The 15,361-nt window shown below is 39.3% G+C and overlaps 1 protein-coding gene across 1 annotated transcript in view; it reads right to left on the bottom strand.

The window, feature by feature from the left end:
- The window catches only part of KYNU (kynureninase), a gene marked incomplete at its 5' end in the record, with an annotated part of 41,879 nt that extends 28,832 nt beyond the window's left edge, over positions 1-13,047 (bottom strand). Inside the window, 5 exons of the mRNA XM_008949399.1 lie at positions 2,442-2,588; positions 3,933-4,007; positions 5,388-5,459; positions 7,185-7,246; positions 12,965-13,047. Of these exons, the coding sequence (XP_008947647.1) occupies positions 2,442-2,588; positions 3,933-4,007; positions 5,388-5,459; positions 7,185-7,246; positions 12,965-13,047 (439 nt within the window). The remainder of the gene's footprint in view (positions 1-2,441; positions 2,589-3,932; positions 4,008-5,387; positions 5,460-7,184; positions 7,247-12,964) is intronic.
- Positions 13,048-15,361: the final 2,314 nt, after the last annotated feature.

The following is a 15,361-nucleotide window of genomic DNA, read 5'->3' on the forward strand; positions in this document are numbered from 1 at the left end:
ATTTTCCTCTAACTCAATTGCACCTCCCAACATCACGTCTGAGCTGGGAAAATAGGAGAGGAGCCAATTGTGTTTGAAGATCCAACATTTTGGGCTTTTTGGTAACCAGAAGCCCTGAGATTAAGAGAAGCAGCAGGATACAGGACTACCTCTTACCAATATGAAAACAGCAAACTCTTCATGAATCCCTAATTTCATAGCTGTTCAAGCGAATATTTGCCATATGCAGATGTTTAAGAGTGGTGTAACTGTATGTTATACAGTGGTTTGTATAAACATATAAACATCACTTAACCCAGGGGCAGTACCCATAAGGGTACTGAGCTGAGTGTGTCTAACAGTAGGGAAATAAAACCAGGGCTGGCTCATGCTTTTCAAGCCATATGGCTACTCAAGCAGTTCTTCAGGCTAAATTATTTTTTTTCCTTTGTAAATACACTAGTGACAGTTTAGGTCATGAATCTACCTTGATCCCACTCCTACATGCTCTAACCACAAAGAGACTGGTAATTTTTTTTTAATTTTATTTTTTCACCCTTTTTCCCCCCTTTTGAAAAACCTGTCAGAGAGATTCACTTCTACATAATGCATTTCTAACTGGCATGCAGGTGGAAAAGGGCCTTTGACATCAGCCTGTGCCTTCTGGAGTACTGAACTGGTGTTGCAAATTGCTCTCCTCTTCAGCAAAGTGAGACAATCTCTGTGTAAGTGTGCAATCCCTTTGTGTATATGCATGTGGAAGCACATACCCCTAAGTTAATATTATCATTTGCACTACTTCATAAAAATTTTGTCATCCCTACCAAGTCCTCATTATATCTTTACCAATAATATAAATATCAAATCCATTTTCTCTCCATATACTGAGCTGCTCTCCCTCAAAGCACAGGTTCTCAGTCACTTTGGGGTAGTGTATAGCTTTCACTGGAACCACATCACTTCCATTCGTCCAAACATGTCCCATAGTCCAGAGAACACCTTTAGAGAGGCAGAAACACAACAGGCTTTTCCCAGGTTGTTCATATTTGCAGCAGAGAAGAAAGACATCTCAGATGCCTTTCAGACACATCACAGGGCAGATTTGGGGGAAGAAGCACTCTAGGCACATAGGCACTGGCTGCTGAACTAAAGCTTTGCTGCCACCAGGAGGGAGAGTGAGTAGAACAGTGGGTGACACCATCCTATTTCAGCATAACCTTTTGATTATTTGCGGTTGGCAAAGTACTGGAAGACCCTCAAGGAATGCACCATGGAGATGTTGCCTTTAGAGCTGCATGGAGCTAATGCACAGACTTATTCCGACCTGCAGCTGGCTCCCCACATTTCTTTTTTCCTTGATTTTCTGCACCCCTGTCATAAGTCGATCTCGTTTTATACTCTGCTCAGGACCAATTTTGTCGCCAGGTGCTGCTCTGTGAGAACATTCCCTTTTCAGATCCCATGGGCCCTGCACTACCTCTCACACCTGCTCTGCTCTCCCAGAGGAGACTTTACCATCATTTTCCAGCAGCATAACTTACTCCCTGACCTCCAGAAAAATTTCCACTGCCAAACCTACAGCAACAGAAGATGTATCGCCTACTGTGAGCCAGGAACCTCTCCAGAGAGTTAAAACGTCAAATATAAATTGTTAGCTGGTTTGCCAAATTCCAGTGATACTAAATAAGCTTATCCTTCAGTGGTTTATCTTATGTGAGATAAGGTACATGCAGTAAAAAATTGCCCCTACGGAAAGTCTGGTGACCTCTTGTTGATAAGAAGACTTAATTAAAAAATATTTTCTCCTGGATTCCTAACGCAACTGAGATGGTTAAAGAAGTTTTACAGCTATGTCCACACGCTGCCTGCAAGCTCTAAAGGCTGAGTCATCACTAAAATACAGTTGTCTTGTGACATTGATGTGCTCCACATTGTGCCTGTCTCCAGAAAACCAATCAGCTGAGTCTGAATAGCGCCTGCTCCGCGAGGAGCTCACCTCCCTGCTCACTGGGGTCAAAAACTGCCCCAGAGTAGCTGCAGGAATGGAGGAAAATCAAGAAGGTCTGCAACAAAAACCAGAAACCTAATGCAAACTTACTTTTAAAGAGAGATTAGAGCAGTTATTACTTCCTCTCCTCCTTCTCTACTGAACTGCTTGAAATTCTATCCTTGAAGAAAAGCCCCATAGAAGTTATTAGTCATGAATTATCTCTCCATATAGCTTAAGTTACATCTGCAAGATTGCTCTCACGGGGCTATTTCCTCCTGCAGCACATAGCCCCCAGAGGACATGGGCACAGAATGCTTTTACTTTTTATCAGAACCCCACAGCTTTCCACATGGGCTCTGTTTGTTCCACAAAAAAGAAAAAAAAAGAAAAAAAAAAGTCGAAGTTAAAAATATTTCACAAGGAAAACTGAGCTAAAATTGATGTTAAAAGGATGGGTCTGAAGCAATCCTACCTTTCCTTGGCCAGCCTTTGTTATTCTAGGGATGTCAAACAACTGCCCTGTGTAGTACTGCACCCCGCTGAACAGAATGACAGCGATAGAGTCCCCTTCCTTCTCAATTACAGCCAGGATATCTTCAATCCTCAAGGTCTCCTCCCCCTAAAACAAAGTTAAAGCACACATTTTACATCAACTCTGCCAGTAATGAAACTGTCATTTCTTATTTCATAATCTACATTTTACCATGAGCTGTGCTGCTTGCATAAGGAGATCAAGAGCAAATCCTCAGCACGGCAATGATATACAAAGGTAGTGCTAGGAAGTAGTCTATGAGTTAGTTCCCTCAAAAAAATAAATCATTAGCAAACTTATCTTGAAGGTGCCAGTTATGAAAAGTTTATTCACTTCATAGTCTAACATGTTTCATACCTTTAAATATTTCAGACAGTTTTAATTTACAGTAAAAAAATAAAATCCTGGTGCAAACAGCATATATAATGATTTTTATGTCACAGCTGAAATTTGTGAGGCTTGAAAGTTGTCTGTCAGTATCACTCTGTACTTTTCTGATAAACTTCATATCCCACAGGAAGCTATTATAAACCTGTCATATTTATATTTCAAAAACAATAAATCTCACATCATCAAAAGTACAAAAATCCCCAAACCTGGGGTGATTAAATGTAGAGGAATTTCAACCAAAAAAAAAAACCCTCCCCACAAACCACCTCATTCTTGATTCTTTATAGGAAAATTACTGCCCCATCCTCCTCCTGTCTTCCTAGCAAGGGATCATGTAAAACATACCACCACCTAGGGATCAATTAGGCAGTGAAACCTAGAATTAAATTAGACTTGTTACTGAAAAGAGCTTGGGCAAGATTGTTGAATTGCAAGTAACTGTTATTATCTCAACAATCTTTGCAAATCCATCAAGCGTTCAGGAGTGGGCTCTTTACTCACAAGATGACTCAGATTTCAGAAGCAAAAGGTCACCATCAGTTTATAGTTAGGTGGCAAAGTTCTTAATGCTGCAGAAGTGAAGCAAGACAGACTTTCAAATTAATCTGAATTGCAGATTACTCAAGGCAGACCTTTCCCTTAGTCTGTGCTGATACACAGGCTGCTGTTCACGTCATGGCAATCTTTTTCCTTAGGACATTGGAAGGACATTGGTGTCTCTCAATGACCTACTCTGTTTTGTAGTTCTCTCAGGATGCTGTCAGGTTTTGCAAATGGGAAAGACAAAGAAAAAGATTTTGTTTTTGCTATAAGGCAAATGCACCAGTTGAACCAGGCAGTTATGAAATTAGTTCCAAAACCAAAACACATACACAGAAACAGAATACACAATTCATCAGTTTTACCTAAAAGTATTAGTAGAAATAGATTAGAACTTCTGCAGGCAGACACTGGAGTATTTGAGAATATATGACTGCTCTCCTCTGAAATATGCTCTTGCCCTTAGCAATAGCAAGCAGAAGTGACATATTTCTCACTGACCTCCCGTGGCTGCATCATGAGCATGCTTTTCTCCACATCAAGTCCGTGAAGTCGAAGCTGGGACTCAACAGCATACTGGAAGAGATTTCCATGCAGAGCATGTTAGAGTGATTACACAACAGAACAAATAGAAAACCAGCCAAACACATCAGAACTTCAGAAAAAGGATTCTGTCTGTCACTGAAATTAATGCTTGAAAGTCTAATCCAACTCCATTGAAAACTTCATAGATTTCCTTTAGTTTAAGAAGGATCAGAATTCAATTCACCTCATCAGGCAGCAAGGATAAAGGCAAAACCTAAATCTTACAGGGCACATTCACAGAGTGGAATGAGGGTGCAAATGTGGTGGAAAAAATGTGCTTTGCTACATGCCAGCAAACAAAGCCTGCAGGCATGACCACCATGGAGAAGACTGAACTTTGCCTTACCAAGGGCACTGGGTACCAACCTTTGCCTAGTGGCACACGATAGATCCCAGGCTGTCACATATGCACTGCTGTCAATGCAAATAGTGTGCCCAGCATATATATGTTGTCCCATATCTTTAATCTGCTGCATAGCTGGGAAGAAATGGGAGAGCTCTCAACTTTCAGGCCATTTTAGAAATCCTGCTCTCTGATTTGTCAATAATGGTTCTGGAGATAGCATAAAAATCATTGACTAGAACTGTAAAATAATTTAATTATATGACAGAAACTGAACTTATAGCGATTGTAGAAGTTATTACTCAAGTACCATAGAAATTTAAGAAGATGGAGTCCAAATGTGTGCCTGGAACAAACATGGGATTAGTATGAACATTACTTAGAATAAGGGCAACTTGAGGTTTATACACATCTGTGCCACCATCTTCATTACAAATAAAACTGTTAGTAGCTTGAGTCATTTTTATCACACCTTAGAGATCAAATTATCAATTTCCCTGAGTTTACAGAGTTGATGATGAAGTAGCAGTGGGCCACAAACCCAAAGATTAATTTGTTCTAAGCTGTGATGCACGGGCTATTGTCTCCTATTTTATAGCAGACAAATTACATTTGAACTAGTAATCTAAAGTGCTAAGAACAAACATTTCCATCTCCGTCTGGGGATATATAAGTGTTAATGTTGTGAGTTTGTATTGATTTGGTTTCATAAAGTAAAACAGCAACAAGAATTAATAAAACATTTACAACTTCGCTTGATTTAGGCCAGTAGTTTGCTCAATGTCTTTAAAAAGACTAATAAATCAATGTACCCGTTCAATCTTTTCCTCTTGTAACATTTTTTATTTGAACAAAAGAAATAAAGCTACAATCTGTAAAATATGCTGAGCTCAAAAGCTTCTGACAGATTTTTTTTATTGTAACATTACTTGGACAAGATGAGCTAATAAATATTCAAATCAGACTACTGATATTCTTTGGAAAAATATGATTAATAATACAAATATGGTGAAATATTAATTTCTTACATGGTCAGAAGGAAAGGCTCTGGCTTCTAGAAGAATTTTATAACGTCTCGGAGTAGGCTTAAAGAAAGATAGCTGTTAAGGACAAGAAAAAAAAACTGTTGAAATATATCTAAGCAGAGATGAGAGAGATGCTCCCAGCATATAACTTAATAAAGACTGTTTTACTTTCATGCAGACTACAGAGAACTCCCCAGAAATTACAAATATTTCTTTGCCTATATAACATTTATCAAAGTAGGAAAGCATTATAATCCTGCACTTCATCTATCCATAGCAAAGGCCACAAAAATCCAGCAGCGGAAACTTGCACGTACAGAAATTGATGGCAAAGCTTTGACTGTGGCTGGGGAAGCTGGGACTTCACCTGGCTCCAGCCCACAAACAAAAAACAGCAGCTGAAGAGTAGCAAAGAGTGGAAAGGAAATGGATTTCCATTCCTGCCCTAAAACATTAGTTATTAAATCTTCCCTTCCTCAAAAAAAAAAAAAAAAAAAAAGCGCCTGACTAAAAGACTAAGCCTTCTGCAAAGACTTCATCTCAGCAGTTTTAGGTGAATGAGAAGGCTCCAGGAAGACTGTATTGCAGCATTTCAATACCTAAAGGGGGCCTATAAGAAAGAGGAGGACAGAGGTTTTTAACAGGGCCTGTTGAGACAGGACAAGGAGTAATGGTTTTAAACCATTTAGTCTAGAGAAAGAAAAAAATTTTTACACTGAGGGTGGTGAAACACTGGGATATATTTCCAGGATAGGTAGTAGATGCCTCATCCCTGGAAACGGTCCAGGTCAGACTGGACAGGGCTCTGAGCAACCTGATCTAGCTGAAGATGTCTCTGCTCAGTGCAGGGGGGTTGGACTAGATGACCTTTAAAGGTCCCATCCAACCCAAACCATTCCATGAAAGCTCTTTCCTTCTGAGCTCCTCACATAAAGGCACGTTAGGCTTGCCACCATGCTGAGAGGACTAGGAGAAGACTTACAAGCCCTCCTCTTTGTGCCAGCAGTGGTTACACAGAGCTCAGGGCTGTGTATTCACACATTCTGGCATGAGTGTGGCTGCATTGTACCACTGAGCTTCTGTTTATCCCCATCCTGCTCTGCTTCAGGTTTCTTAGTTTAACAAAAGTCAGAAACATGTTACAGAGGAGCAGATCCAAGTAATAAATCTTGTGTGAAACACATAATGAATCTTCACATCTTCATTCAGTTGAAAGAAAACTTTGGAAATACTAAAGAACCAGAAACAGGCCGCGTGTAACCACAGAGAGACCAGCACATAAGGAAACAACTTTTATGGATGCTATGTCACAAAAATTAAAATCAGATGCTTTACCACATTTTAAGTGTATATAAACCAGCATAAATCAAAATACAACCTCTTGTATGCAACTGCATTTTAGGTTTGACTGAAATAACGGCTTTCTCTTGCTCAGAGTTGAGCTCTTATTTCTTAAACTTAGAAATTGTGTGAAATTGAAATTTGAGAAGTTACTTTCAAACATTTCTTAAGTAGTAAGGTCTCCTCTACGAGGACTGACATGTAGTGCATGAAGAACTTCTCAAACTTCACCTACAGCATCCTTGAAAGAATTTCTCTGTCCAGCTTTTCTGCTTAAGCGGAGCCAGACCTTGGACAAGCTGAAACATCATTCAAGATACAAGTCCCAAGGTTTAAGAAAAGTTAGGCTATGATCCAGTGCTGTCTTTGTGAGGTCCTCAGAAAACACTTCGCTTACATTCACAAAGAAAGGTAAAAAGATATTTGCTGACACAACACCAAATAAATATAACGACATACCATCTGGAGGTGCAAGTTAACAGTTAGCCCATTCATTAAGGCTACTTCATGTCTTTGGGCCCCTGAAATAAAAATAATTAAAAAAAAAAAAAAATGATCAGGGTTTTTTTTTTCTTTTTATATTTTCAGAGAAATCTCACGCAGTGTTGAGAAAACAAAAGTATGTTTCCAGTCAATGTCTCTCTAAAGACTGGAAAATAAACAAACGTTTGAAGTGTCATCAAAGTGACAAAGTGAAGCAAAAAGATTTCTTGTCTTACTCACTACACCACACTGGCAGGAAAATATTTATTCTTTCAGGTCAGCCACAGAAAACAAAAAAAAAAATCAATGAAGTATTTCCATTTCCTGGCAAACCACTGGTGGATTTATTATCATTAATATCTCAGACTGAAATCAGGTCAGAAACTATACATAAAGCAACACTTGTAGGCTTATTTTGTCATCAGTTTATACGTAAAGCAAGTCAGAAAACACACTGAGTCAATCATCTGTTGTAAGTGGTTACTGTAATGTCAAACAATCTCATCCTAATAAAAAAAAAAAGGCAAAATTGGCCTACTGAATATAGCAGATCATTATTAATGTAGCAACTTCACAAGAAGCAGTCAGACCCACAGAGCTCCTAGAACAGATGCCTTTTGGCTATGGCAAACCACAGGCAGAGCTAATGGAGAAACAACTAATTGTTATTACAAAGTGTTTAGTAACATTCTCAAATCCTTATCAACCCCTGATGAAAGGATTTAGGCAGGACAAGGGACTTGTGCATTGGGCAGGGCACCGCTGAGATATGGAGAAAATCAATTCCTATTTCTCTCTGTTTTGCCTGATGTCTGTTGTGGAAAAGCAGTAATTCACCCTTGACACAAATCACTGCTTTAAGAGTCTTCTTCAGCTGGAAGACAAGCTTATGTGCCTTGTCCAAGCCATCACCTCAGAGGCTGAGTTCACCAAAGGTGAAAAAGGTTGGAGACAGGGAGGGGTGAAGACAAGCATAAGCAGGCAAGAAAGGCAACAGCCACCCTTGAGATCAATAAAGAGGAAAGGAAAACATGATGTTGGGGTAAAAAGGTTAAGGGGAGCCACAAGAAACACAGAGGTGAATCCTGGGTTTCACCTGGCCCTGCCTTGGAGGACACCTGAGGTTCCAACCAACCCAGGAAAAAGGCAGCAAGAGCTCTGAGACATTTCCACCATATCCCACAAAGTTTAGGGTCATGCAGTTATTACTTTGCCAGCCTAGGAAAAATACATAACAATGGGCTGAACTCAATACAAGCAAATAGAGACAAAAAAAAACCCACGGAAATCTCTATTTAAGAAGGGTTTATTCTTAAATCCTTGCCAGTCAGGCCTCAACTTCTGCCACCACGGGACAAGCCAAGAACCATTTCAGTTAAGGGCCTTTCTTCGTGTTGCTGAAGTCTCCAAGTACTGGACAGAAAGATTTGTCAATAGTTGTCAGTAACTCTGAAGAACCTGTCCAGGGGATGAGCCAGGAGGAAAAGGAGATATAGTGAATAAGTTCCCTCTTTCAGACACCAAGAACATTATGAAGTTTGTGAGGAGAAATATAAGTAGACTTGGTTTTTCATAGGGAAAAATAAGCTCTTTTCCTCACTTAAATTCCTCTCCTTTGCTTTCTTTTCTTCCCTCTGAGAGCACTGCATCTGCAGGCTCCTTTTGCTGCTGGAAGAGGTCACCTTGTGGCTGTTCTATTGCAGATACAGAAGACAGCTAGAGAGAGTGATTGCAGCTCAAAACTGTATTATTTGCAGTCTTAATATTTCTATGGAACTCTTGAGGCTGAAAAAAGAGATGGAATCAAGAAATGGTATTGTTGTTATTTCTCCTTCTGCTCCTTCCATGAAATCTGTGGCTTTCACAGCAAATTCTGCACGAGCAATACTCTGCCTGCTGTACCATTTCCATATGAAACAAATGGTTAATCTGTAGCTCACTTTTAGCTGCATGCTAGCATCCCAAATTAAATCTGACACTACATTTGTCATGTAACTCTTGGTCTTCCGTAAATTATATATTTATTAAAAGCTTTCCATTATTGAATTTCATGCCCACAAAACAAACCTCATCCGTGTCATTGGAAAACTGTTATCCTTTATAACCCTCACTGCATTTCAGGAAAGAACTTTCCTATGATCCAATTAACCTATTACAGTATTCAAAGACCCGGCACACAGGAGATAAAATTATGTTTGCTTGCTTTATTTCCTAACTTTATACCATATCTCCAAAACAGGCTAAAACCTGTATGTTCTGCTTGATAAATCTCCTCTTTAATAAAGGGAAGCAGCATTTGCAAAGTACAACTTCAGAGACAATTATGATTGTGTTAGGCAGACGCTGCCATCCTTCTCCTCTCTGACTGCTCTGGGAGCCTGATCCTCACCAGAGTAAGTAAAAAACGCTTTGTAAAATGATCAAAACAAGGCTAACGGCCCCAATTCTGAGAACAGTTTGGTTACTTCAAATAATCCTTATCATTCAAAGTCACTCCAAATCTGCTGAGCGTTCAGTCTTCCCTCAACAGAGACCTGCCTGAGCACACGGTGTGGCAGCAGCCACACAGTTAATCTTGTTCCATCAGAAGGTGATGCTGCCAAGGTTGGAATGTTTGGATAGATGCTGGTAGGAGAAGCTGAGATTACCAGAGCTGCCTTTACGCCACTCAGCGTGAGCGTAGGGAAGCAGCTCTGGCCTCCATTGACCTTCACTCCACACCTCACCATCTATTTACTCCTGTAACTTTCATTGAACAAGAAAATGTGACTGCCTTTAATAAGCAAGGTGTTAGAGAACTGTATACCTTTAAAAGGAGAAAGGTATTTTGCAGTCTTTAGTCCATTCCTGAATAAATCTCAGTAAAAAGTCTTCTACTTACTAATACTTATAGTGAGAAATGACAATTCCTCCTCCATAACATATTAAAATAATGAATAAAAAACAGGGTAAAAGTCTGTTTATGTTCTTCCATTAAATTCACTACAAAAAGAAATTCAGTATTCACTCAGCTCAGACACACTTGGTATTGCACCTTCCTGGAAAACAGTACTTAACCATAAATAACACAGTGGAAGAGAGTATTTTAACATAACATTCTTCCTGAATTTCTATATTCTCTTACCTTTTTCACTATTACAATTGTACAAATCAGAATTGATTATGATGCATCCATTGTTTGGGAAATAATAATTCGTTTAGCATTCTAAGAAGTGGTATTCTAAGAAGTAGATCCTGAAAAAAGCTACAAGGATACTATAGAAATAAAACCCTTCTGGCACATGAATCTATGGTCCAGTTTTGAGCACAAACCACATTTTATAGTTCAGTTAAACAAAGCCCCAAAAAATCCATAGAACAAAATACAAACTAATAAAGTTGATACGCCCTTTTCTCCTGAAGAAAATAACGGGATGATGAAACCCTTTCCCAAAGAATTTTAAAAACAAAAGTAGCTTCATGGTAGGGTGACCTCAGTCATTATCTTTTTTTTTTTTTTTTTAAATAGAAAACTTAAAAATATGTGTTTAAAGTTGTAATAAGTTCAGTGTAATCAGTGATAGAAAACTCAGTGTCATACAGAGTTTGGAAAACAGAAATAGAGACTGATAAGAAGTTAGATGAAGTTTAGGCAAAGCTCTGATTTCCCTCTCCTTGCATCCAGAATACTTTTAGTTAAACATATATTCTAATACACACAGAGCTGGCAGCCTCCACGAGACAGATGGCTAAGGCAAAAAATGTCCCAGTCTGACTCTGCTTCCTGCAGTGACTCCTAACCTAAAGCTGGGACCAAACTGACCCTGATACCAGCACTGGGCAGGAGGTCAGTGCTCAGCCTACCCCAGCACCCCGTGGGGAGGTCACAGGGGCCCACATTTGGAAAACAAAGCATCAGCAAACATCCACAGGAATTGATGCAGAGGAGGATGGTAATTTAGGTAGTGCGAGCTGCTCTTTGGGGGATCCTTGCTCTCCCTTGGTTATGTGAAGAGCATCAATGTTCTACCTTGTTACTTTACCAATTTAAGTGTCTGAAAGTAGGCAGCATGACTACTCTCCCACTCTCATAAGAAACTCTCCACCCTCCAATTAAGTAAGTTCAGGGTTTCCAATTTAAAAGCCCTCAATATACATTGGGTTAGTTGTATGACAGGTCACATTTCCCCACCTGCCCACAGCTTCCCAGTTATACCTTACCAGCATGAGAACATCCACTTGCCATGAAAGATTGGTCAAACTAGTGAAATCCCTAAATCAGCTGCATTCAGCATTTCAGTACCCTCCACCTCTTTATATTCCTACATTTTTATGTTCTATGATAGCTGATGGATGAATACATTGAGCTTGCCCTTGAACATGATGGAAGCAAGAGAAGTCCCCTCCTGAAGAATACTGGGTACTATGGTAGCAGCTTCCAAAATCAGAACAACCACCCTGCATTTTGATTTTTATTGTGTTCTGCAGGCAGGATTGCTCCACACAGCCCAGTAATGTCCAGCCTAGCCATGCCCATATTTATGTTATCTTAATGCTTCCATCATGGATAGATCAACTATAACAACACTTTCACATACTTTCTCAGCTCCAACAATAACATCCAGAATTTTGCTGTTTGGAAACTTCACAAAGAAGTCAGGAAGTGACTTTATCGATAAACATATAAATAAACCTGTCATGAAACATTCCTTAATGTCTCTGTTTCCAGTTGTTCAGACACCATATGCTTGTCTTGAAGGAGAAAAGGCATAACTTTCTCATTGAACACTTGTCTATGGTTGGAGGAGAAATTGCAAGACAATTTCTAGCATACAGTAGGTCAACTTAACTGTAATAATTTTTTCCTTAGTGAAGACACAAATGAACACATGATAATTCAGTTCAGACAGTCAATATTGGCAGTTGCCTTCAACAACTAAATTGAAATACTGGCCAAATCTCACTAAAATCCACTAACCTGGCCTTGGTAATGGCTGTAAGGGTTGGGGAGAAAAAAAGGTCTGTGACAAACCCTGCCAAGATAATTTTTCTTTCCCCTTCTGACAACAACAACTCTGAAGGCAATCCCAGTGAAAGAATATTTCAGCATCTACACCAGATTAGAGAAAGAGGTGACAGAGGAAATTTGCATTCAAGCTCAAAAGTCTGGTTTCACAGCTGGCAAACTCACCAGGAGAAGTCTTCAGGGCTCCTTCTCAATCTCTAGAATAACCAGATGCATTTACTGCCAAGGTCCTGCAGTACTGCAGACTCCTGAAGGGGTACAGCAGGGTAATGGGAACTTACAAATAGCAGGTCCTGCCCCAATTATCTGCTTCATTGATATAAGCACTTCTCAAATATGAGGCTGGGTTTAGCAGCAGCGAAAGGATGAAAAGGAGAAAACATCTAGAGAGAAATAACTTTTCAAAGGGGAAAGTTCATTGATTCACTTCTAGGAGAGAGACTGAGAATCTGTAATGCCAAGTGCCCTTTAAAAGGGCTTCACGTGTTAGAGTGTTTTATGATGCTCCAGAAAACCCTTTGGATGTGATATACATGTGTTCATATATTACCATATACATTCATCTCTTAAATCACTCACACCCTTGAAACAAAGCATTGGCCTATGCACAAGCCAGTCAGAAAAACTACTTTAAAGCAAAAGAATGCAAAGAACTAAATTCTGGTTGTAGATTTTCAGGACTTTCAATCTCAATAGAAACCAAATTTGTTTTCGTTTCTAGAGAAAGATTTTCCCTGCAGTCCAGACCTACCAACCAGCTCAGCCATCAGGTCCAGGAGACACTCGTCTGCCAAAGCCCACGGGCGTTGACCGTTGAAATGGCCATGAACACCTCTGAAAAGGAAGAGGCAAATGATGAAAACATATGCTGTTCCCTTTGGATCAATCCTAAGAAACATACCTGATCTGAAGAGTCTACATTTGGAGGAGCAAAGAGGAGAAGACTCACCTAAGCTCTCACAGCACCTTTATCATGCTATTAAAGTTCTTAGCAAATACAATTAATTTATTTGTTTCTGATATGTTTTCAGTTGTTTGAAAACTAGTTATTTTGACTTCCAAAATTCCTCTAGAAATCCCTCAAAATTAAAGATGATGGCTTTTTCTGGAAACGTGGACGAGAAGCCTCCTGAGACAGGCACACTAGGAAAGGATTTGGTGGTCGCCCAGTGCAGGGGGACAACCCAAGAACCCCAGCTCAGACAAACTACAGAGAGGGTGGTAGGCCTGAATACTGTCTTGATCCCTAATTTTTATTGCTTCTCTTCCCCCCCAGATTGTTCTAGATCTAAGTGTCTATAAAGCTTTTTGCTGTGACACAAGGCACGTAAAACTTTATTTTGCAAACTGGTCCTGTCTACGGTGGATCATACAGTTACCTTAAACCTGAATACATCACTGCTCTGAAGTGAGATTTGTACACTCAGTCCTGGATTAAGTGCTCTGAACTAAATGTTTCCTTCAAAGAGAACTAAACTAAGGTATCCATCAGTAAAAAAGTTGCAAAGTTTCTTAAACGTGCAGGATGTAGCATACAGATATAAATGCAAATGAAGGCAGATTGAGAAAATTGAGATGTTGCTCTGGGCTTCCATCTCACACTGGATGATTTTCATATGTGCTGAGCACCACAGGGTACTCGCAGAGATGGAAATGCCAGGCTGCATGTGGCTGAGGCAAGCCACGTATAAAGCTGTTGCAAAACAGGGATGGAAACTGGGTAGAGAGAAAAAGAAAAAAAACCAAAAGCTGTGATAAGAGAAAGGAGAGGGGAAAAAAAAAAAAAAGTAATAACACTTTTAAAGACTAGGCACACAATATTCACACAAAATCATGAGAAGACATCTGGTAGATTAAGACATAAGAAAGGAGGGATATGAGACAGTACCAGCTAGCTCTCCACATGCATAAGGCTATTTACAAGATTGGTTTTCCCTATCCAGTTCCTACTTCTCTTTCTCAGATAGAAATTTGTTCTATCTCCCCCACAAATTACCTGACTATTTTACACTCAGACCCTTTGACTTGGCCCTAATTCACACCTCCTAAAGACGGGTCCAAAAGAACCACAGTCCTAAAGAAAAGAACTGCTGCAAAAAAAAAACAACTATGCTTTGTAAAAACCAATTCATCTTTGCAAAACACCGTTTGCTTGTGGACTAGTTTAGGTTAATGGCTGAAGGAAGGCACATGTACAAGAGAACATCTCTTACAGATAAAATAACCTTCCTGTGTTCAACAAGTCCAGCCCTACACTGATGACAAGAAGGACCCTGATCCCTAATTTGGGTAAGGTCACGGTACACTAGCTGACAGCTTCTCTTCATTTCAGAATTGCTCTCTGATGAGACCTTGATAGCAGAAAGCGGGCAGTGTGAAATAGGACTCATTTACAAGAACATTTTATAGATGAGGAATAAAGACAGTAGGTGGGTAGGGGAGGAAACCAAATAAGAGTCAGGATTAGTGCTAAAAGTTCCTCCCTTCTACCAGACCATAATGCAGTTCCCTGAAGATAATGGTATGTGTTTCACCAACAGCAAGACATTTATTGCTAATTTCCCTTCTTATTGTTAACTGTAATATAGTGATCAAGGGACTCTGGGATAATACAGGCTGTTAAAATAAAAAAAAATAAATAAATAAAATTAAAAAAAAAAAAAAATAAAGATTTTCAGTGGCTCCCAGCCCAAGGGGATCTGTATTTCTGAAAGAGGATAGTGAACACAATAAGATGGGAATAAGAAGCCCTAACTACCTATGGGATTCTCTTTCATTAGCTTTCTCTGATTTTATAGTCATTAGTGTCTTTCTAATGGGAATTTACTGATGAAAGCTCTCTCTCTTCCACTACACAGAACTAACAAAATTTCAGAATAAATTTCCAAGTTACCATGAAAACAGATATGAGATTTTGGGCACAAGAATATTTTATTTTGAGAAGAAAACATGGAAATTTAAGTATATTGAAAGAAGGGAGAGCCAGAATTAATTATTTATTATTCATATGATTATTATTATTACAGCACTGCTTACAGCTTCCCTCCCCTCTTGATGGCCAGTATAAATGCCAAGAGACAAAAATTATTACAGCTAAAATGGTAGTTAAAGGCATATTCTTGGACCCTTTTTTTATTTTAATCACATG

This window comes from Merops nubicus, unplaced genomic scaffold (assembly GCF_000691845.1).
Source record: "Merops nubicus isolate BGI_N331 unplaced genomic scaffold, ASM69184v1 scaffold5901, whole genome shotgun sequence".
Taxonomy (NCBI): Eukaryota; Metazoa; Chordata; class Aves; order Coraciiformes; family Meropidae; genus Merops; species Merops nubicus.